General features: G+C 36.9%; 1 protein-coding gene across 14 annotated transcripts in view; it reads left to right on the forward strand.

The window, feature by feature from the left end:
• Window positions 1-24,132, forward strand: part of KDM4C (lysine demethylase 4C) — a 470,115-nt gene that overhangs the window by 54,269 nt on the left and 391,714 nt on the right. For all 14 annotated transcript variants that reach the window (XR_007122181.1, XM_047699136.1, XM_047699137.1 and 11 more), the window contains exon 4: window positions 5,211-5,325. Coding sequence is in view for 13 of the 14 variants with exons in the window: in XM_047699136.1 (XP_047555092.1) it covers window positions 5,211-5,325 (115 nt within the window). In the remaining variant the exon portion in view is untranslated. The remainder of the gene's footprint in view (window positions 1-5,210; window positions 5,326-24,132) is intronic.

Raw genomic sequence — 24,132 nt, forward strand, 5'->3', positions numbered from 1 at the left:
CTAGAATTTTAATAAAAATTTGGAAAGAAAGAAAAAATAAAATGAAGATTCCTAGGAAAAAAGATACTTTTGAAAGTTCTTTTTATATTTCCTCTGCCAGTTTCATGTGGGAAATTTGTTTCAAATGCCAGTGAAATGGGTTTCTAAGCCTCAATCCAAGGCTTTTGCTTGTTCACTTACAGTTATACTTGGGCAAATGGTGTTCATTATGGTTATAGGATGGTCCTGAGATGGAGTTAATTTTCATGGGAAGCAGGGGGCAGTCTCCTGTTTTTTTTCTTTTTCCTTTGTTCATCTGTTTACTTTGATTCAGTATATGCCTTTGCATAGGTGCACAGTGCATCATGTGCTTGGTGTAAATAGTAAACAGGATAACATACTCATTTGGTTAATAACACAACTCAGTTCAAAGAAAATCTAGAGACCTCCAAGATAGTTCTACTATAAAACTTTATGGAGGTAATATACTCTCTTGTATCACTTACATTACTGATCTATACTTTCTTCTAGGCATGGAGCTATGTGCTTTATATAATTATGCAATGGAGTCCTCACAATAATTCAATTGTTACTATCCTCGTTTTATAGAGGGATAACTGAGGTCCAGAGAAAATTAGTCCCTTGCCCAGGATTACATAGCTTACACATGGCAAAAGATGGATTCAAAGCTCTAGGCAGGCTGGTCCTAGAGACCCATCTTTAAAAATTGCTATATAGTGAATAAAAGGTTCTGGAAAAAAGGAATGGTGGATTGGTTTTGAGCAAATTGATACTGGATTTGTGGGACAGTTGTAATTGTTTGACAGTCTATTAAGGATGGAATCTGTAGCCAAGTTTCATTAGAATTGGGCACCAACTGAGTGAACCAGTCACTTTTTTCAAGTTTAGAATCATTATTCATTCAGTCAACAAATACTATATTCACAGATTTTAGAATTTAACTCAGTAGCTAATACTAAACCATATGTGTCTTTTTTATTTTAGAGTTATAGATAGTTAAAGATGGATCCATGATTGAGTGGTATATAGTGATAGATTCTTCAGGTCTGTTATAGTGAAAAACAGTTTAAGACTTTGGTATCCAAAGAAATCCAACAAATTTCTCTGTAAGATATAATAAACAGTATCTCTGTTACCTTTTTTGGTCACCTGAGCCTGGCTTCTAGTTAGCTTGCCTACAATTCTTATTACTATTGGAACCTACTAATTAAAGTGGTAGAATGCTGTGGAGTAAATGATGCTTTCATTCCCATCTTTTTAAATTTTGGCTTTCCTGTTGAGATCCTACTGTTTTGGGTAAATCAGCAAGTTTTTTTATATTTCAAATAAAGTTGTTAATTTGTTTGGTTTTCTTGCTTACTGCTTAGGTAACTAATTTGGGGTCCTAGTAGAGTGGATATTGATTTTGATTGTTCTACAGTTATTAAATCTATAGTAAAATGTCAGTAGGCTTTATGGGGATTGCTACTGCTGCTAAACACTCTTTTTGCTGCTAAAAAACCTGTATCATTCCTTTCTTGGTTTGTTGATTTCTTTTTTCATGTAGAAATACTGGTATTTTTGTGTGTATGCATATTAATATAAGATTATTTGTTCCCAGTCCAAATAACACAGAGAAATAAGTGCTTTTCTGTAATTTCAATGTAAAAGATAACTATTAATATTAATAATATGGTATAAATTTCTTTTTGTCCTTTTGAATACAATTTTAGATTTTTTTACATGTATATTCACCATTCTGTAATCTACTTAATTCATTGTGGAAAAATACTAATGTCAATATGTAGAAAGATCTATCTTATTTTGTATTCTGTATTTTATTTAACTTAGCCCTTGTTGTAGGGCAACATTAGTTTGAGTTTTCAGTTATTGCTGGAGCAAACACCCCAGGTCATGTATCATTGTAAGAATGAATTTCCAGAGTTGGATTTTAGGGTTGAAGATATGCATTTTTTTTAAAGGTTTTGATATGTGTAAAAAATTATATTCTGGAAAGTTTGTACTACTTTATACTTTTACTCCAGCTGTGTAAGAGAGGTCTCATTCTTTCCTACCATTAATATATTAAACATTTGCCAATCTAATATTGGTAAAGTATCTTATTTTGGTTTCCTGGACTTTTCCTCAGGTCATTCTGCTGCTAATGATCATGTTGATTGCTTCTAGTTTTGGCTTTTCCTGCTTTCCTGGACTTTGAGTGAAATTATTTTTTGTCAATTTTCCTATAGATGTTTTATCTTTTGCATGTAAGTCTGTAAAATTTACTAGTATAGAATAATTGGTTAAAGATTTTAGAAAATAATTTGAAAGGTAAAATGGTGAGTTTTTTTTTTTTTGGTTGATAATTTTTTTTTAATATAATTTTTTAATTTTTTATTGACATGTGTTATTAGCCCAGGGGTACAGATCTGTGAATTGCCATGTTTACACACTTCACAGCAATCACCATAGCACATACCTTCCCCAGTGTTCATAACCCACCACCCTCTCCCTATCCACCTCCCCCTGGCAACCCTCAGTTTGTTTTGTGAGATTAAAAGTCTCTTATGGTTTGTCTCCCTCTTGATCCCATCTTGTTTCATTTATTCTTTTCCTACCCCTCAAACTTCCTATGTTGCTTCTCAACTTCCTCAGATCAGGGAGATCATATGATAATTGTCTTTCTTTGATTGACTTATTTTGCTAAGTATAATACGTTCTAGTTCCATCCACGTCGTCTCAAATGGCAAGATTTCATTTCTTTTGATGGCTGCATAGTATTCCATTGTATATATATACCACATCTTCTTTATCCATTCATCTGTTGATGGACATCTAGGTTCCTTCCATAGTTTGGCTATTGTGGACATTGCTGCTATAAACATTTGAGTGTCCCTTCGGATCACTACATTTGTATCTTTAGGGTAAATACGAAGTAGTGCAATTGCTGAGTCATAGGGTAGCTCTATTTTCAACTTTTTGAGGAACCTTCATGCTGTTTTCTAGAGTGGGTGCACCAGCTTGCATTCCCACCAACAGTGTAGGAGGGTTCCCCTTTCTCTGTATCCTCACCAGCATCTGTCATTTCCTGACTTGTTAATTTTAGCCATTCTGACTGGTATGAGGTGGTATCTCATTGCAGTTTTGATTTGTATTTCCCTGATGCCGAGTGATGTGGAGTACTTTTTCGTGTATCTGTTGGCCATTTGGATGTTTTCTTTGCAGAAATGTCTGTTCATGTCCTCTGCCCATTTCTTGATTGGATTATTTGTTCCTTGGGTGTGAGTTTGATAAGTTCTTTCTAGATTTTGGATACTAGCCCTTTATCTGATATGTCATTTGCAAATATCTTCTCCCATTCTGTCAGTTGTCTTTTGGTTTTGTTAACTGTTTCCTTTGTTGGGCAAAGCTTTTGATCTTGATGAAATCCCAATAGTTCATTTTTGCCCTAGCTTCCCTTGCCTTTGGAGATGTTCCTAGGAAAAAGTTGCTGTGGCTGAGGTCGAAGAGGTTGCTGCCTGTGTTCTCCTCAAGGATTTTGATGGATTCCTTTCTCACATTGAGTTCCTTCATCCATTTTGAGTCTATTTTCGTGTATGGTGTAAGGAAATGGTCCAGTTTCATTTTTCTGCATGTGGCTGTCCAATTTTCCCAACACCATTTGTTGAAGAGACTGTCTTTCCATTGGACATTCTTTCCTGCTTTGTCGAAGATGAGTTGACCATAGAGTTGAGGGTCTATTTCTGGGCTCTCTATTCTGTTCCATTGATCTATGTGTCTGTTTTGTGCCAGTACCATGCTGTCTTGATGATGACAGCTTTGTAATAGAGTTTGAAGTCTGGAATTGTGATACCACCAACTTTGGCTTTCTTTTTCAAATATTCCTCTGGCTCTTCGAGGCCTTTTCTGGTTCCATATAAATTTTAGGATTATTTGTTCCATTTCTTTAAAAAAAATGGATGGGATTTTGATAGGGATTGCCTTAACGTGTAGAGTACTTTAGGTAGCATAGACATTTTCACAATATTTGTTCTTCCAGTCCATGAGCATGGAACATTTTTCCATTTCTTTGTGTCTTCCTCAATTTCTTTCATGAGTACTCTATAGTTTTCTGAGTATAGATTCTTAGCCTCTTTGGTTAGGTTTATTCCTACGTATCTTATGGTTTTGGGTGCAATTGTAAATGGGATTGACTCCTTGATTTCTCTTTCTTCTATCTTGTTGCTGTAAGGAAATGCAACTGATTTCTGTGCATTGCTTTTATATCCTGACACTTTACTGAATTCCTGTACAAGTTCTAGCAGATTTAGAGTGGAGTCTTTTGGGTTTTCCACATATAGTATCATATCATCTGCAAAGAGTGATAGTTTGACTTCTTCCTTGCCAATTTGGATGCCTTTAATTTACTTTTTTTTTTTTTTAAAGATTTTATTTATTTATTTGACAGAGAGAAATCACAAGTAAGCAGAGAGGCAGGCAGAGAGAGAGAGGAGGAAGCAGGCTCCCTGCTGAGCAGAAAGCCCGATGTGGGGCTCGAACCCAGGACCTGGGATCATGACCTGAGCCGAAGGCAGCGGCTTAACCCACTGAGCCACCCAGGCGCCCTAATTTCCTTTTGTTGTCTGATTGCTGAGGCTAGGACTTCTAGTACTATGTTGAATACCAGTGGTGATAACAGACATCCCTGCCATATTTCCTGACCTTAGCGGAAAAGCTTTCAGTTTTTCTCCATTGAGGATGATATTTGCGGTGGGTTTTTCGTAGATGGGTTTGATGATATTGAGGTATGTGCCGTCTATCCCTACACTTTGAAGAGTTTTGATCAGGAAAGGATGCTGTACTTTGTTAAATGCTTTTTCAGCATCTATTGAGAGTATCATATGGTTCTTGTTCTTTCTTTTATTAAAGTATTGTATCACATTGATTGATTTGTGGATGTAAGATGGTGAATTTTTAACTATTCTCCTTCTATATTTGCTATGCTCTTGAAAATATTTTCCTTATTAGTAAAATAAATGAAGTCACTGCATAGAGTTATTTGGGAGTATTTAGAGTATCCAGAGATCCGTGATAAATACATTTGTGTATTTACTTGTTAGATTTGACAACATGAGTTGCTACATTGTTTTCATTTTAATACAATTTTGTTTAGAAAGTAATTTAAGTGATGTGGGTGGGGAAAATCTTATACTGTCACATTGGTTTATACTCTTTTCATTTACCTTTTGCAGGTACTGTACTCCAAGATACTTGGATTATGAAGATTTGGAGCGCAAGTATTGGAAGAACTTAACTTTTGTGGCACCTATCTACGGCGCAGACATTAATGGGAGCATATATGATGAGGTATATTTATACTGTAGTGGGTTTTGTAAATGGCAGATTTCCCATTTTTGTTACTGTTCTAGGTACTAGAAAAGTACTTCTTTGTTGTGCTGTGTGTGATCCATGATTCCTCATAGGATAAGAGGTAATCAAGACATACCTGTAGGATTTCTGTTGCTGGTATTTTTCAGATTGAAACCAGTGAATGGTACAAATACCTGAAATTGTTCAACAGCAATTTATTAAATGGTTATCCGGCTAATCTTTAAAATATACTAAAATTTTTTCGAGCAAAACACATTATAAAGATAATTGGGAAACAGGAAATATTATCCATAATACTACCAACTTAAGGCAAAAAACAGTATTTTAATATGCATTCTTCTAGTAGTTTTCTCCTAGTCATTTTAAAAAGTTATATTTGAATAGACTTATTCTCCTTTTTCCCACAAATTGTGAAAATTTTTATTTATATATTTCTTAAAAAAAAAAAAGGATTTATTTATTTATTTATTTATTTAGAGCTCACATGCATGCATAGGGAGGGGAGGGGCAGAGGGAGGGGGAGAGAGAGAATCCCAAGTGGACTCCCTGCTGAGCATGGAGCCCATGGGGGTTGGGGACTAGATCTCAGGACCTGAGATCATGTCCTGAGCCAAAATCAAGAGTTGCACACTCAACCAACTAAGCTACCCAGGCGCTCTGATATCTTCCATACCAGTCTTAAGAAAGCAGTTGTATATAGTTAATCTCATAGTTGTAGAAATGTGTGAAACTAGGTTGTTGTCAATCATAAATTTCCCCTGAACTAATGATTTATTTTATGCCATCTCTCTGGTTTCTTCTGTATAATACTGGTAAGTTTTTAGGCTTCTAAGAGGAAGATTGAACTGAGAAATCATCCAGATTCTAGACTGAGAGTTTGCTTGTCTTAGTGCTCTAAAATAAAATAAAACCCAGTTTAAGGTATTTTTTTTTCTAACCACCCTTTGGGATCATTGACCTCTTTGTTAATTTTTGCATATATAATTAAGAGTTAGAAGTAGCGTATTTGGGACAGTTTCCAGAACAATTAACATAAAAAATGCCCTGAACTAGTTTTCCCTATTTGATAGTAAAATGCGATAATTGTTGATGGCACAGAAGAGATTGATGGACTTTGGTTTGCTGTGCTTATCAATGTACTACTTGTGTTTGAAAACCAGTTACATATTGGCATTGTTTTAAGGGAACATTGACTTTAGAATTCAGATTTGAGTAATGTTACTTATTAAAATCCAATGAACAAAATCCACTGGTCTGTAAACATCCTCATCATTTCCACATTCTAAAGTCAGGAATCTGTCATTTTGGTAGGACCTACAAGGCATAATAGTATTTTATGGAATTTATGTGGCTCAGCAGGAACATTTAGTAGCTCCAGAGTTGAGGTGACATTTTCAAAGCTTTTGTAGCATAAAGAGAGACAAGTGAGATGTTGTAAACTGCTACTGGTAAACAAACGCAATCACACTCCCAACACCTTAATTCAAACAAATGAAAAACAACTTGTTTTTGCCCCCTTGAGGTAGATGGAGAGTAACAAGAGAGAGAGTGCATTAAAGAGAGTGATGAAGAGTGAGTGTACTAATAACCCATGACTGTCAGCAGTGTTTGAAATCATCACAATGAATGTGCATTGAAAAAGCCCATGTATTGTTTTGCTCTTTACTTTTGTGTCCTTGAATTAACTGTTTGGCTCAATACTTAAATTGTATTGGGAACTGGTTTGTTATGGTTCATGGCATTATTTTGGAAGGAATTAATAGTCATCAAATTGTAGTTCACTTCCCCCCTAATTTCTAGTTATGGCCATTTCCTTTAATTTTAGTAGAATGATAAAAAAACCATGTCTTTTTTTTTTTTTTTTTTTTTTTTAATGAGGCTGGAAGTTCTTGGAGGGGGTATGGGGAGGTAAGAGGAACAATTTGTGCAGGGTGCAGAGATGAATAAGGATCCTCATTCTCAATTCATAAGCTTAGAGGGGCAATAAAGTGTAATAAGCTTGGCCATAAGGGCAAGTATAGTGTTCTAGGGAGCTGGGAGGAGAGACACTTAGAGCAGCCTTGGCAGTGATGGGTCTGAACTGGACCTAGATGAGTAAGTTCCAAGTCAGGTAAAGGAGGTAGAAAGGAGGATGGGACAGGAGCTAGACAAATTTGAGGGTAAGATCACACATAATAGTCTCTGTATTTTTACTGAATTCTGAGGCTTTTTTCTGAGCAACAGCTTGAGGAGGGTGAGGCTGGTCTGGAATAATGGGTTCTAAGGGGAAGGGATCTGCCCCAGGCTGCAGACAGAGCTGTGGATATGGGCTCAGACCTGTGGTGCTATAGTGGCCCTTCCTGCTCACATGTTTGTCTTGCAACACCAGGCAAATCTTTTCAGAGGCAATGAGATAGGTGCCATTTTAGTGATGATCAGGCTTGGATACAAAATAGGAATTAGGGGTGAGGGACTAGTTGAGAACCGTCAGCCCTAATAGTAAAGGGAAAAGGGCTTGGAGATCCCAGGGCACAAGTCTTGGCTCCTCTTTCATTCTGCCATTTCTTTCAGAGCTTGATTATATTAGGATATATGAAAAGAGTATCAGTCTGTACCATGGGCAGTAGCCTGTGGCAGTGGTAACAGTCATATGACTTAAACAAGTTACTATTTTTAAAATTGAAATACCAAGACTATCAAAGGCATGTGGTGACATGATGCAGAGCAGGGGTTGCAGTCAGAGTCTGTCTGTCTTTATAAATAAAGTTTTATTGGAGCATAACCTAATTAATTCATTTACATATTATGGTTTTTTTTTCCACCACAGTGGCAGAGTTAAGTAGTTGTGACAGAGATTGTATGGCCCAAAAAAGCTAAAATATTTATTGTCTGCCCTTTGCAGAAAAGGTTTACCAATCCCTAATACATAATTAGGCATACTTATATACTCAGGGAAGGAAGCTCAAAACCTTTTTGAGATAGATGGGATATAAATAAAATAAAATTCTGAATGTTCTTAGGAGAATGGGATTCATATATATTGACTACACTGATACCTCGAGACAGTGAAATTGAGGTGTTTAATTATGTCAGGAATTTTCTGTAATTTAAGATGTTCCTGAAGTTAGAAGTAGAACAACCTGTGTTCTAGGGTGGCCCTAGATGACTCCTTGGTAACAGTAACATAAGCTTAAGAGTCCTAAGATCTGAATTTTTGTTGTTGTTATGCTTCACTAAGAACTTGTCCATTATATGTGATATATATATATATATATATATATATATATATGCATACACACATATGTATGTATATATATTTTAACTTTAATCATTTAATTAATTAAGTTAAAGAATTTTTTATTTGATAAAGAGAGAGCATGAGCCAGGGGGCAGAGGAAGAGGGAGAAGCAGGCGTCCCGTAGAGCAGAGAGCCCGATGTGGGGCTGGATCCCTGGATTCTGAGATCACTACCTGAGCCGAGGTAGACACTTAACCAACTGAGCCTGGTTCCCTGGGCTCGTCCATTATAAAGAAAGTTTTAACTAGCCTTTGCTAACTATACATTTAAAATGTTAGCTTTCTGTTAAAAGAAGCATGAGTTACTTCGGGAAACAAACACAGAAAAGAAGAGACATAAAGGGTGAAGAGGAACAGGGAGAAAATGTCCTGTAACTGTGTGGGATGATGCAACTTGGCTAGGGGACATGCAAGTCAACAGGTATTTGTAGGAAAGGCAGAAGCTAGGACATTTCTGAGATAGGCAGTAGCTGAGTGTACTTCCACAGACCTTTGAAGACAGATTGTGAAGCACAGGCATCAACATTATTTATACTAGAACAGTGAGAGTAAGGCAGTCAGTCTTGTGTTCTGTGTGCTATTTATGGCTGCGTTTCTAGCAACACCTGTCATATAGTATAATGTCTTAATGATGATAATGGTTTATTAAATGGAGGTTTAAATGGAGTTCCATATCCTTTAAGCTGGCTATTATCTTCATAACTTGTTACACCAGAAGGATTCCCAAGATTATTGTCTGTTTTCAAGAGAGTCTTCTTTGCAAGATTTTCCCTTTGTTAAATGGTGAGAGAGAGTTCTGCTCCTAAGCCTCACCCACCTCCTCCACAGCCCAGGCTTTCTGATTCGGATATCTCATATCATCACAGGCAGTACAGTCTGCAGTGGCCCCTTTGAGCCGATGTTGTCAGAGTAGTGTACCAGCAAGGACCTTAGCTTATCCACACCGTCCTAGTTCTCACTTAAGAGCAAGTTAGCCTTCTTTGGATGCTTTACGTCCAGGTACTTCTTTGTTTTGAAATAAGCCTGTGAGATGGTATTGCATTAAGACTGTCAGTTTCCTTTGTGTGTCATCATTTTTAATGGCAGTTTTTTGCAGTTCTCTGGAGGAAGATAGCCCATCTCACTGTGAGGGGAAACTGCTTCACCCATGACCTTCAGCTTGTGCCATATATCACTGCTCATAAATCTCTCAGACTTGCTTTGAGATTTAGTTTCTTCAGTAAATCATGTTTTCCCTCTCCCCACACTTGCAGATGCTTCTAGGTCTTTGAAAGTGTCCACCACCTTCCCCTCTACCAGCCTGGTACTCAGTGGTCTCCTGCACTGCGAGTGGAGCTCAGTCCACTGTACAAGGAATTTCTTTAGTTTCTCAGATATTGTGTTGGCTTGGGTAACTACAGTTAAGCTTTCCAACACTGCTGTGTTTAATAGATAGGGACATATGGCGATAATGTGTTATGTGCTTCCTTCCCTCAGTATGCACCATTACTTCCAACTCTTTCTGACATGTGGGCTTTTATAAGTTTCTTATGCTCTTTTGTTGCACATGTCTACTTTCTCAGGATATTTTCATTACAAATGATGGAATAATGATAGCATTGGTTCTCAGAGGTACATTTAATATGGGCACAAGGCACGATTGGCATAATCCTTTAGGGAGAACAGTTGAGATACAACTGAGCTGTTATCCACATTCCCTTACCTAGATTTGTGTACAACCAAAATGATTCTGTTGGTAGACATTCAGAGTCATTTTAGAGAGTTTTTGATGTGGATAGTGAATTTTGGGTAAAAAACATATAATTACAGCAAATTTGGAAAAAGAGTATAGAAAATTAAGGATATCTCTATTTATGTGAATATTTCTTCCTTAGTAGATGCTTAGTCACTAACAGTGATGGCAGGTGTTATTTCTCATAGACTCTTCAGTCCCAGCTTCTATCATAGTGTCTGCTGTAAAAAATGCAGTGAAATAATTGTAGAATTGATGAGTGTATGTCTTCTAAAAAATAGTCTGAGGACAAACCATGGAGTTTCTTATATGTTTTTGGTTATCACTCTGTACATTTTGAATTGTTTGAGATCATTTTAGTAGAGAAGTGAAGGATCACAATCATGCTTTAGGAACTGTGGTCAGATAATGGTCTTTAAGGTGGACTGGTCACTGCAATTGAAAAGTGCTTTGAAGAGAAAGAAGAGGTACAGTTAGAGTAATCTTTCCCAGAGTGTGATTTTTCTGAACATGAATACCCAAACTTTTCGGTCTCAGGACTCCTTTATACTTCTAATAATTTATTGTGGACCTCAAAGAGCTTTTCTCTTATAGGTTATATCTATCCTTGTTTGTTTTATTAGAAATTAAAACTGAAACAGAGATTATTTAAAAGTATTTTAATTCATTAAGAATAACCTGTTATATAATAACATACACATTTTATTAAAAAATGACTACTTTCTGAAACAAAAAATTTGGTGAAAGGGGTGGCATTATTTTACATTTTTCAAATCTCTAATGTCTAGCTTCAAAGAAGACCTCTGGATTCATATATTTGCTTCTGCATTTAGTCTGTGGTGATGTCATATAGCCTCTAGAAAACTTGACCCTACTGTTAGAGCGTAAAGCAAATAATGTGTTGGTATAATTGTGGAGACAGTTTTGATGCCATGGACCCTAATGGGAGCTGGGTGTTTTCCCGTGGTCCTCAGACAACACTTGAAAAATTGTTACCTTAAGATATTTAGCAAAAGATTACTTCTCTGAATGCAGTCTACATAGATGATGCAGGGATTTTAAACAAAATAACAATGTAGCATTCTTGTTACTGACCTTCTGCATTCCTGATATATACGTCAAAGACTGAATCACATTAGGAGACAGTGGTTCTCATCATGGAAGCCGTGGAATTCTTTGGGGAACATCATGCCATATAGTCTGTCATATAATTTAGGCAAAATATTACAAGCAGAAAATGGATGTAGGATGTGAACTCAAGTCCTTAAGTCTTAAAATATATAAAATATTTTAGAGAAATTATATTTCTGAGATTATTTGTCAATGTTAATTTGCTAGTTATCCAGGTATTTCTTAATATACAATTGATAGAAAATTCAAAACATTTTGAAAAACTGTGGTAAGCCTTAAGACAAAAATACAGTGTCTTATACTATATATTTCTTCTTGAGAGCTAGAAAAAATTTTTTCCCTACCATTTACGTACTGGGTAGATGGATATGTATTTGGGGTCCTCTTTCCAGTTTCTTTTGCCAATTTTCTTTATGGTATGTGAGTATAAATACATAAATGTTTAAGGTAAAAGTACCTTTTTATTGATATAAATGTTAAGGATAAAAAATTTGGAAAGCATTGTGTAAGAGAAGAAAAATTGAAATCACTCATAAATCCTGGCAAAGACACTAGCTGTCAACAATATTTAGTGTATTTCTTTCCAATGTTTTTTCTCTACTCAATGCTTGAGAACTGTTTTGCTTGTTTTTTATTTGTTTGTTTTTTACAAATATGGTATTGTAGTGAACGTATTTGGCTTTTCTTTTCCTCTCCTATTTTAACACATTGTGAACACTTCCCCCTGTTGATAGATGTTCTTCAACAGGGTGATTTAACATTTATCTTATCCGTCTTATTTGTTTTTTCATTCCTTGTGTCATTTTTGTGGATTCTTAAGTGAAAAAAGGATTATCCATGAGATAGATATATTTTCTAAATATTGTTACCTGGGTGTTTATCTGTCTTATTTTTATTGGTAGGATGGTTTTCTCTGGGGGAGGGGGAGAGGAGTTTAAATCTAAGGTGAAGAGGGATACAGGCAGGTTGTAGAGGCAGGGACGGTATGACAATTCCTGGTGTTACAGAGATCAGTTGGGGTAGGCCATAGTCCATAGTGGGGTGGCCAGATTATTGTCAACCCATAAGAGTGGCACTTTGCGGCAGACACTGACTGACTTATTTCCTGCCTTTCCCACATAGCCTCTTGAAATAGAAGGCCATATTAAACAATACAGAATATTTGATCTATTTACATATATAATCAATGCCTTCTATCCCTAGCTGTGACTTTCAAGAAAGCCCTGTCTTTGCCTTGGAGTATTCATCTGTAAAGGGAAGTCAATTAACTGCTCTCTGAGGTTCTTCCCAGATTAAAAATGTTTTTTCATGATGAACAACATTTTTTTTTTTAAAGATTTTTATTTATTTTATTTGATAGACAGAGATCACAAGGAGGCAGAGAGGCAGGCAGAGAGAGAGAGGAGAAGCAGGCTCCCCGCTGAACAGAGAGTCCGATGCAGGGCTCGATCCCAGGACCCTGGGATCATGACCTGAGCCGAAGGCAGAGGCTTTAACCCACTGAGCCACCCAGGTGCCCCTGAACAACATTTCTTGAAGGTGAACTGGATTCTTTAATAGTGAAGTTTTACGAGCTCCAGATTTTTTGTGGTATTTTAATTTTATCAAGAGCCTCTCTATAAGAAAGCTTTTGGGTAAAGCATGGGAATCTTTTCATACTAAGATTTTAGTTTTAGTGGTATCTTTAGCCTTATAAATGATATATATTTTTTCTTCTCACAATGGGGGAGTTTAAATACCTTTATCCACCAGGTGGTGCAATTGAACAACAAATTTATCTAAGACAGAGGGTTTCCCAGTGAGGTTAAACAGTTTAAATTGAGTCACTAACGCAGTTCCTTTCCATTTTTTATTTGTGTCATGTCAGTATATCATTTCTCTTGAAATAAGAAACAATTTGAAGGCAGAACACTATGTGTGTAATTTTCACATCCAAGGTAAAATGTCATCATTCCAGACATTTTTTGGTGCAAAGAAAAAGATATTGGTGTGTAGAATTTTGACTTTCAGATTTTGGTTTTCTGAAATGAGGTTTTGAGTTAGTCAAAACTCAATTTCTGCCAGCATATTGTGGCTGACCTTCAGTGAGTGATCTCATATTATGCCATCAAACAGGGGAGATGATGGTTCTTCCAATTCAGTAGTCATATTTCATCTAAAATGTTCCATCAGTTCTGGAAGCTGTGTTTTTAGAGGGCTATTGCTAGAACAGCATGCCAGGATTATAGAGGAACTGACAAAGGAAGACATGTAAAGCCCAGATGCAGGATGACCTCAGAATGGCCACTGCCCTCAGGTGTATTGCATGTGAGATGGTTTAGGTGGGATTACTGTGGGAACATCTATTTTGTCTCTGGAAGAACTTTGCGAAGAATGCAATTGCCCCAGGACAGGCTAGGCTGCCACTTTGAGATAAGCAGCTACTGACCTCAGCATGTTCATGGGAAAAACTGTTTGATCTTATGTTGAAAATTATTTTGGGTTTGATAGGATTTAGATAGAATTAGTAATTTTTGTTTAACTTCTCTTTATGTCTCAACTGTTAAACTTCACAATTAAGGTACAATACAGTGCTAAACTGATAATCAGAAGTGTGTGTAGAGTCCCATGCTGCTGAGTGGTTTGTGGAAGTGTGAGAAGTGTCAGGATAGCAGGTCTTTGCCAGTACAAGGTGCTTACTAGTTAGCTGAAGAGTCATGAAAGGTTTACCCAAGGGATAAATAATACATATAGTGCAAACTTGGTGCTCCAAGGCTGGCATGAATACTATGCACCTTAAGAGTATAAAAAGGTTAAATTTCCTGGAGACTGACACAATCCCCGAGATTATGGTGAGAATTAAAGGTATAGTGGCCATCAGACATATGAGCCATGGTGAGGGGTGAGGATACTAAGTGTTCTCTGGATACTAGATGATCAGTACGCCCAGAGGGGGAGATACCTCTTGGGAAAGAATTAGGAAAGCAACAATAGGAATTACTGAAGGGGCCAGGACATGAAGGCCAGAGGTGAAAAACCAGAGTTTTATTGCTGAATGGTGATCATAGAATCATTGATGATCTCACCTGGAGGGTGTCTTGGAAACCATCTGATGTAGCCAATACATTTTTAGATGAAGATCCTCACATTGAAATAGGATTTATCCAAGATGACACCCACTTAGTGACAGAGTTGGGAGGCCCCTTTTCCTCTTCTCTTTCTACTATTCTACACTGTCGCCAGGAAGGATAATTAGAACTTTGAACTGAGTTGTGTACTCTGGTCCTCTTCCCTTCTTGCGTTAATATCTTCCAGGGTCTTCACTGGATGTTTAGTATCATCAGAAGCAAGCTTCTTCTGTTGCCATTGCAGTCCTGGCCTTGCCTGCAAGTTCATAAAAGTTCTTTGATAAGACATGTCCATTTGAAGCTCCATCCCTACCTTGGTCCCACTATTGCCCATTTTCAAAAAAATGAGGGTGAATATAATCTAGATTTCATCTTTGTTATGGCTTTTAAAGACATGGAGCAGTTTTTTTTTTTTTTTTAAGAGAGATTTTATAAATAGAAAGAATCATGTAATTCTACTGTGAAAAAGGAACTGTTGATCCACACCTTTGGCTTCTAGAGTCTGTTTTAGAAATGATCAGAAATACGGGTCAATGTTTATGTACCAAAATTATTTTCCAGTTTTTTTTTTTTTAAATTACAGCAAAGACTGTAAAATAGTGTATGTGTTACAAAGGAAAATAATGATACAAACTGTTGTAGACGTGAAGTAATACATACACTAGAATAGATGTTAGGAAAATGTTCATAATTCAGTGGTGAGTGAATAAACCAGAGTAACTGTGTATAGATGTATCCCCAAGGTAGATGCAGCAAAGGTGGTTCCAGAATGGACGTATATAGCAAGATAGGCCTTCCTCAAGAAACAAGAAAAGTCTCACATACACAACCTAACATTACACCTAAGGGATCTGGAAAAAGAACAGCAAATAAAGCAAAACCAGCAGAAGAGCAGAAGTCAGTGATATAGAAATTAAAAAACAAAAACAGTATTATTATTATTTTTTTTAAAGATTTTGTTTATTTATTTGACAGACAGAGATCACAAGCAGGCAGAGAAGCAGGCAGAGAGAGAGAGAGGAGGAAGCAGGCTCCCTGCTGAGCAGAGAGCCCGATGCGGGGCTCGATCCCAGAACCCTGGGATCATGACCTGAGCCGAAGGCAGAGGCTTTAACCCACTGAGCCACCCAGGCGCCCCCAAAAACAGTATTATAGATTGATGAAACTAGGAGCTGGTTCTTAGAAAGAATTAATAAGATTGATAACCCCCTAGCCAGACTTATCAAGAAGAGAAGAGAAAGGACCCAACTAAATAAAATCATGAATAAAAGAGGAGAGATCACAACCAACACCAAAGACCTACAAACAATTATAAGAGAATATTATGAGCAATTATATGCCAACAAATTAGACAATCTGGAAGAAATGGATGCGTTCCTAGAGACAATAAATACGAAAACTGAAACAGGAAGAAGTAGAAAACCTGAACAGACCCATAACCATCAAGGAAATTGAAGCGGTAATCAGAAATCTCCCAACAAATAAAAGAGTCCAGGGCCAGATGGTTTTGCAGGGGAATTCTACCAACATTTAAAGAAGAATTAATGCCTGTTCTTCTGAAATTATTCCAAAAAAATAGAAATGTAAGGAAAACTTGCAGATTCATTTTATGAGGCCAGCATTATCTTGATCCCCAAACCAAAGACCCCCACCAAAAAGAATTACAGACCAATATCCTTGATGAACATGTATGCAAAAATTCACACCAAGATACTAGCTAATAGGATCCAAGTACATTAAAAGGATTATTCACCATGAGCAAGGGATTTATTCCTGGTTGCAAGGGTGACTCATCACCTACAAATCAATCAGTGTAATACACCACATTAACAAAAGGAAGGAAAAGAACTGTATGATCCTCTCAATAGATGCAGATAAAGCATTTGACAAAACACAGCAGTCTTTCTTGATAAAAATCCTCAACCATGTAGGGATAGAGGGAACATACCTCAACATCATAAAAGCCTCATATGAAAAGACCCACAGTGAATAGCATCCTCAATGGGGAAAACCTGAGAGCTTTTCTCATAAGGTCAGGAATATGACAGGGATATCCACTCTCACAACTCTTGTTCAACATAGCACTGAAAGTCCTAGTCATAGCAATCAGAAAGCAAAAAGAAATAAAAGGAATCCAAATTGGTGAAGAAGAAGTCAAACTTTCTCTATGCAAATGACATGATACTCTATCTAGAAACCCCAAAAGACTTCATCCAAAAATTGCTAGAACTGATACAGGAATTCAGCAAAGTTGCAAGATATAAAATCAGTGCACAGAAATCAGTTGCATTTCTATATATAAACAGTGAAGCAGCTGAAGACGAAATCAAGGATTCAATTCCATTTACTATTTCCAAAAACCATTAGATATCTAGAAATTAACCTAACCAAAGAGGTAAAAGATCTGTATTCTGAAAACTGTAGAACACTTATGAAAGAAATTGAGGAAGACACAAAGAAATGAAAAAACATTCCATGCTCATGGGTTGGAAGAAAATATATTGTTAAAATGTCTGTGTTACCCAAAGCAATCTACACATTCAGTGCAATCCCTATCAAAATTTTAACAGAGCTGGAACAAATCTAAAATGTGTATGGAACCAGAAAAGACCCCAAATAACCAAAATAATGTTGAAAAAGAAAAGCAAGGGTGTGTGGGTGGTTCACTTGGTTAAGTATCTGCCTGTCACTCAGTGTCCTGGGATCAAGGCCCACGTCAGGCTCCCTGCTTAGTGGGGAGTCTATTTCTCCCTTTCCCTCTGCTCACTTTTGTGCTTGTGCATGCATGCTCTCTCTCTGTCATATAAATAAATAAAATTTAAAAAAGAAAAGGAAAAAAAAAAAAAAAGAAAAGAAAAGCTGGAGGCATCACAATTCCAGACTCTAGGCTGTATTTCAAAGCTGTAATCATCAGGACAGTATGGTTCTGGTACAAAAACTGAAACATAGTTCAGTGGAACAGAATAGAGAACCCAGAAATGGACCCTCAGCTCTATGGTCAACTGATCGTTGACAAAACAGAAAGAATATCCAATGGACAAGGATCCAAAAAGACAACCTCTTCAATATATGGCATTGGGAAAATTGGACAGTCACGTGCAGGAGAATGACACTAGACCACTTTCTTACACCATACACAAAAGTAAACTCAAAATGGATGAAAGACCTAAGTGGGAGACAGGAATCCATCAAAATCTTAGAGGAGAACACAGGCAGCAACCTCTTTGATCTTGGTGCAGCAACTTTTTGCTAGACTTGTCTCCAGAAGCAAGAGAAACAAAAGCAAAAAGGAACTATTGGGACTTCATTAGGATAAAAAACTTTTTACACAGCAAAGGAGCAATTATAAAACTAAAAGACAATGTAATGAATGGGAGAAGATAGTCAGAAATCATATATTAGATAAAGGCTGGTATCCAAAATCTATAAAGAACTTATCAAACCCAGCCTCCAAAAACCAAAAAAAATCCAGTCAAGAAATGGGTATAAGACATGAACAGACACTTCTCCAAAGAAGACATACAAATAGCTAATATACACGTGAAAAAAATGCTCACCATCATTTGGCATCAGGGGAATACAGATCAAAACCACAATGAGATACCACCTCACACTGGTCAGAATGGCTAAAATGAACAATTCAGGAAACAACAGTTGTTGGTGAGGATGTAGAGAAAGGGGAACTGTTGGTGGGAATCCACACTGGTACTGCCACTCTTGAAAACAGTATAGAAGTTCCTCAAAAAGTTAAAAGTAGAACTAACTACCCCATGACCCAGCAATTGCACTTCTAGGTATTTATTAACAGGATACAAACATAATGATTCAGAGGGGCACATGCACCCCAATATGTATAGCAGCAGTGTCCACAGTGGCCAAACTATGGAAAGAGCCCAAATGTCCGTTGACAGATGAATAGATAAAGAAGTGGCTACACACACACACACACACACGAATATTACTCAGCCTTGAAAACAAATGAAATTGTGCCATTTGCAATGACGTGGATGTAAGTAGAGGGTATTATGCTAAGGAAAATAAGTCAGTCAGACAAAGACATATACCATATAATTTCACTCCTGTGTGGAATTTAAGAAAAAAAAAACAGATGAACATAGTGGAAGGGAAGGAAAAATAAGATGAAAACAGACGGAGGCAAACTGTAAGAGACTGATAAGTGTAGGAAACAAGCTGAGGGTTGCTGGAGGGGAGAATGGCGTGGTTCGGTGATGGGCATTAAGGAGGGCATTTGATGTAATGAGCACTGGGTGTTTATGGAACTGATGAATCACTAAATTCTACCCCTGAAACTAACAATACACTATATGTTAACTAAATTGAATTTAAATAAAATTAAAAAAAAGATGTATCTCTAGGATCTTGAAATGCCCACATTGGGTTTCCAGTAGAATGTGTAGAATTCCCTTGATAAATCATTCAGTTGACATGGGTAGAGAGCAGCTAGTCTGGCTGAAATGGGGATGTTGAGGAGCTGATCCCACATACTAGCTTTCTAGAATGGGTTCCTCAAAGTGAGTCACCACCTGTCAGTGGGCATTTGGGGTCACTGGAACAGAATTAGAGCCACTAAAATCAGGAGTCTGATTCTAATTATGTTCTAATTTAAAATATTTCTTCTTAGAGAAAAATATAACCAAGATTATATAATGGTTTTCTCTTATTTGCAGGTTTATAAATGAGTTTAGTCTCCAAATGTTTTACAGTGAGAAAATGTAGTTTTATATTCAGAATAATTCTTGTTCTCCCATTTTCACTGAAGGCATACTGTTGAGCCTTTGTATATGATCCAAAACTTTACAGTGTGAAGAATGAAGATGAGATCATTGGAAATACCTTAGATTGTTTTTATTTTATGAATAATTAAAGGGAAACTTGAGTTCAGCCCTCTGCCAAGTGTTAGGAGAGTGTTAAATCTAAAAGTGCTTTAAGTGGGAAATTACAGCAACAGAGAAATGAAGCAAGGCGGAAAAAAACAATTGGGATACGCAAAAGAAAAAATAGAACTGGGAAACAAAGAACTGGGAGAGACAGATAAATTCTTTATCTAAATTGAGATTTTATTGGAATTAGTAGTAAGTAGTAAAGATGGTGAAAATAGATGCTAAGTACTTAGGCATTTTCCGTCATAAAAATTTATTATAAGATGCAATGATATTGAAATACTGTGTTACAGTGCAGTATAATACACTTTGAAAAGTTGAATAACACAAGGGGTTTCTTAATCTAGAAAGTATGAATACATTAGCAAATTTTTTTTTTTGATTTACTATATTAAAAGTATATTCAGGGTCTGAGTATGGAATTTTACTGTTTTATTAAATGCGGAGATATTTGATCTTCTTTAAAGGAGAACAAGGCCTCATATGGTTCAGGTTCCCTTTAGTATTTTCTGCCACGGCCGTGTGTAGATGTGTAAAATAAATTTGAGAACTGTGTTTATTATTTCTGTGATTTTTTAAAAGATTTTATTTATTTATTTGTCAGAGAGAGAGAGAGAGAGAGAGAGTGAGCACAGGCAGACAGAGTAGCAGGCAGAGGCAGAGGGAGAAGCAGGCTCCCTGCCGAGCAAAGAGCCCGATGTGAAACTCGATCCCAGGATGCTGGGATCATGACCCGAGCTGAAGGCAGCGCTTAACCAACTGAGCCACCCAGGCATCCCAATTTCTGTGATTTTTCTTAATAGAATGCAGATCTTTAAGTAAATCTATTAGTCCTGCTCTTGGCCCAAGACAGTATTTCTAAATCATCTTCTTGATAGGTAGTCCTTTAAAAGAATAAAAAGAAAAAGCATCATCACCAAATTACTAACTTTCCTTTCCAGTTATTAGGGATAGAGGATAGAGGATAGGGTTTTCGCCTTCTTGATTATCTAAAGCTAGGCAGTTTAGAGTTGACTTTCTGGCTCATTATTTGGCCATGTGGCTTCAGACTAATTGAGCTAGCATGGGTTAAAGTTTTCATTCTAGCTCTTGAATGCAGCTCTATGACTATGAACTGTAAGATGTTAGGTAAGTTATGTGCTCTCTCTTTGATGCAGTTTCCTCATCTATAAAATGGCACTGATGATAGATGCTTTTAGTATCTACCTCATAGGATAAAAATGACATGACAAATGAAACACCTCATGGTCTGCTGCACAGTGTATATTGAATAAATGTTAGCTGCTGTTGGTAGCAATATTATAGCAAAGTAAGACAAAGATATTGAGTCTGTAATGAGATACTGAGTAGCTGATTCCAGTAGGATTGGGAAGAATTCTATTCTGTTCTGCAGTTGTCATTTATGCATGAGTCTAGCCCAGCAATTTATACTTTCTAATCATCTGTCAAAGACTGACAGAACCATGAAGGGTATTTGTTTAGGGATTACTGCTTTAAAAAATACCCCCCCCCTTTTTTTTAAGATTTTATTTATTTATTTGACAGAGATCACAAGTAGGCAGAGAGGCAGGCAGAGAGAGAGGAGGAAGCAGGCTCCCCGCCGAGCAGAGAGCCCAATGCGGGGCTCGATCCCAGGACCTAGGGATCACGACCTGAGCCGAAGGCAGAGGCTTTAACCCACTGAGCCACCCAGGCGCCCCCACTGTTGTTTTTAATAAACAGACCATCATCTTGTCACAGCCGTGACAGAATTGGTGCTATGGAGTGTGAATCAGGAATACCTACTGTATCATGATTTTTTCTTTATCATATTTTTGGAATGTAAATCTGATTTCTGTGTGCAAGGTATTTAAGTTTTAAAGCACAATGATATACTGTATACCTCAAACCCACTATGCAGTCCAGCAGCTAGAATGTTAACATACTGCCCATGGACAACTCTTTCTGCGGCCCTTCCTTGCTACCTTACCCCACCACCCAAGGGTGGCCTGAATTTTGTGTTTGACTTTTTGCCTGTTAAAAATATAGTTTTCTCAGAGATGCATCTGCTCTTTAAAAACTTATTTAGTTTGGACTCTTTTGACCTTAATGCATAATATCTCCTTATGTAGTCTTTGAGACTTTGATTTTTTTCACCCAACCTGGCTTCCCAGGTTTATTCATATTACTGTGTGAACTAGTGTCCAATAATTTTCAGTGCTGTATAATATTCCAAGTGGTGAATATATGTTTTATTTTTTATTATCTTGCCAAGGGACATTTTCTTTCTGTTTCTTTTCTTTTAGTAATAAACATTTCCGAGTGCAATAGCTGAAGGGGACTAAGAATACACTTACCTTGATGAGCACTGAGCAGTGTATGGAATTATTGAATCACTATATTATATACCACAAACGAATATTAAACACTGTATGTTTACCATCTATAATAAAAATAATGAAATATAAATAAATATTGTTGCTATGGTCATATTCATATGCATGGTTCCTGGTGCACATGTACAAAGGTTTCCCTAAAGCAGTTACCTAGGAATGGAAGTGCCTGTGCATAGAGTGTTCAACTTTCTCACATACTGTTGACTAGTTTTTCAAAGAATTTATATCAATTTATGTTCCTGCAGCAGTATACAATCTTTTCTTTTAAATTAACTTATAAGGTATTATTTGTTTTAGTGGTACAGGTCTGTGATTCATCAATCTTACACAATTCACAATACTCACCTTTGCACATACCCTCCCCAATATCCATCAACTGGCCACCCCATCCCTCCCACCCCCATCCCTCCACTCCAGCAACCCTCAGTTTGTTTCCTGAGACCAAGAATCTCTTAAGGTTGTTTTCCTCTTGTTTCATTTTTCCCTTCCTTCTTCTTTGATCCTCTGTCTTGTTTTTCAAATTCCTCAAATCAGTAAGATCATATAATTGTCCCTCTCTGACTTATTTTGCTGAGCATAATACCCTCCAGTTCCATTGATGTCATAACAAATAGTAAGATTTCATTGTTGTTTCTTTCTGATGGCTGCATAATACTCCATTGTAGATATATACCTTCTTTATCCATCATATTGATAGACATCTAGGCTTTTTCCATAGTTTGGCTACTGTGGACATTGCTGTTATAAACACTGGGGTGCACATGACCCTTTGGATCACTACATTTGTATCTTTGGGGTAAATACCCGGAAGTGCAATTGCTGGGTTGTAGGGGGTAGCTCTATTTTCAACTTTTTGAGAAACCTCCATACTGTTTTCCAGAGTGCTTACACTGGCTTGCTTTCCCACCAACAGTATAGGAGGGTTCCCCTTTCTCTGCATCTTTGCTAACACCTGTTGTTTCCTGACTCGTTAATTTTAGCCATTCTGAGTAGTTTGAGGTGGTATCTCACTGTGTATTTGATTTGGATTTCCCTGATGCTGAGTGATGTTGAGCACTTTTTCATGTGTCTCTTGGGCATTTGGATGTCTTTGCTGAAATGTCTCTTCATTTCTTCTGTCCATTTTCTGATTGGATTATTTGTTCTTTGGGTTTTGAGTTTGATAAGTCTTATACATTTTGGATACTAGCCCTTTATTTGATATGTCATTTGCAAATATCTTCTCCCATTCTGTCAGTTGTCTTTTGGTTTTGTTGACTGTTTCCTTTGCTGTGCAAAAGTTTTTTTATCTTCATGAAATCCCACTAGTTCATTTTTGCCCTTGCTTCCCTTGCCTTTGGTGATGTGTCTAGGGAGAAGTTGATGAGGCAGAAGAGGTTGCTGCCTGTGTTCTTCTTTTTCACATTGAGGTCTTTCACCCATTTTGAATCTATTTTTGTGTGTGGTGTAAGGAAATGGTCCAGTTTCATTCTTCTGCATGTGGCTGTCCAATTTTCCCAACACCATTTGTCTAAGAGGCTATCTTTTTTCCATTGGATATTGTTACTTGCTTTGTCTAAGATTAGTTGATCATAGAGTTGAGGATCCATTTCTGGGCTCTCTATTCTGTTCCATTGATCTGTGTGTCTGTTTTTATGCCAGAACCATACTATCTTGATGATTACTTGTAATCACTTTTGTAATAGAGCTTGAAGTCTGGAATTGTGATGCTACCAGCTTTGGTTTTCTTTTTCAACATTCCTCTGGCTATTTGGGGTTTTTCTGGTTCCATACAAATTTTAGGATTATTTGTTCCATTTCTTTGAAAAAAGTTGATGGTATTTTGATAGGGATTGCATTAAATGTATATATTGCTCTAGGTAGCATAGACATTTTCACAATATTTGTTCTTCCAATCCATGAGCATAGAATAGAACGTTTTTCCATTTCTTTTTGTCTTCCTCAATTTCTTTCATGAGTATTTTATAATTTTTTGAGTACGGATTCTTTTTCTCTTTGGTTAGATTTGTTCTTAGGTATCTTATGGTTTTGGGTGCAATTGTAAATGGGAATGACTCCTTAATTTCTCTTTATTCTGTTTTGTTGTTGGGCTATAGAAATGCAAATGATTTCTGTGCATTGCTTTTATATCCTGACACTTTTTACTGAATTCTTGTATGAGTTCTGCCAATTTTGGGGTGGAGTAGTTTGGGTTTTCCACATAAAGTATCATATCATTTGCAAAGACTGAGATTTGACTTCTTCTTAGCCGATTTGGATGC

Source organism: Lutra lutra, chromosome 13 (assembly GCF_902655055.1).
Source record: "Lutra lutra chromosome 13, mLutLut1.2, whole genome shotgun sequence".
Lineage (NCBI taxonomy): Eukaryota > Metazoa > Chordata > Mammalia > Carnivora > Mustelidae > Lutra > Lutra lutra.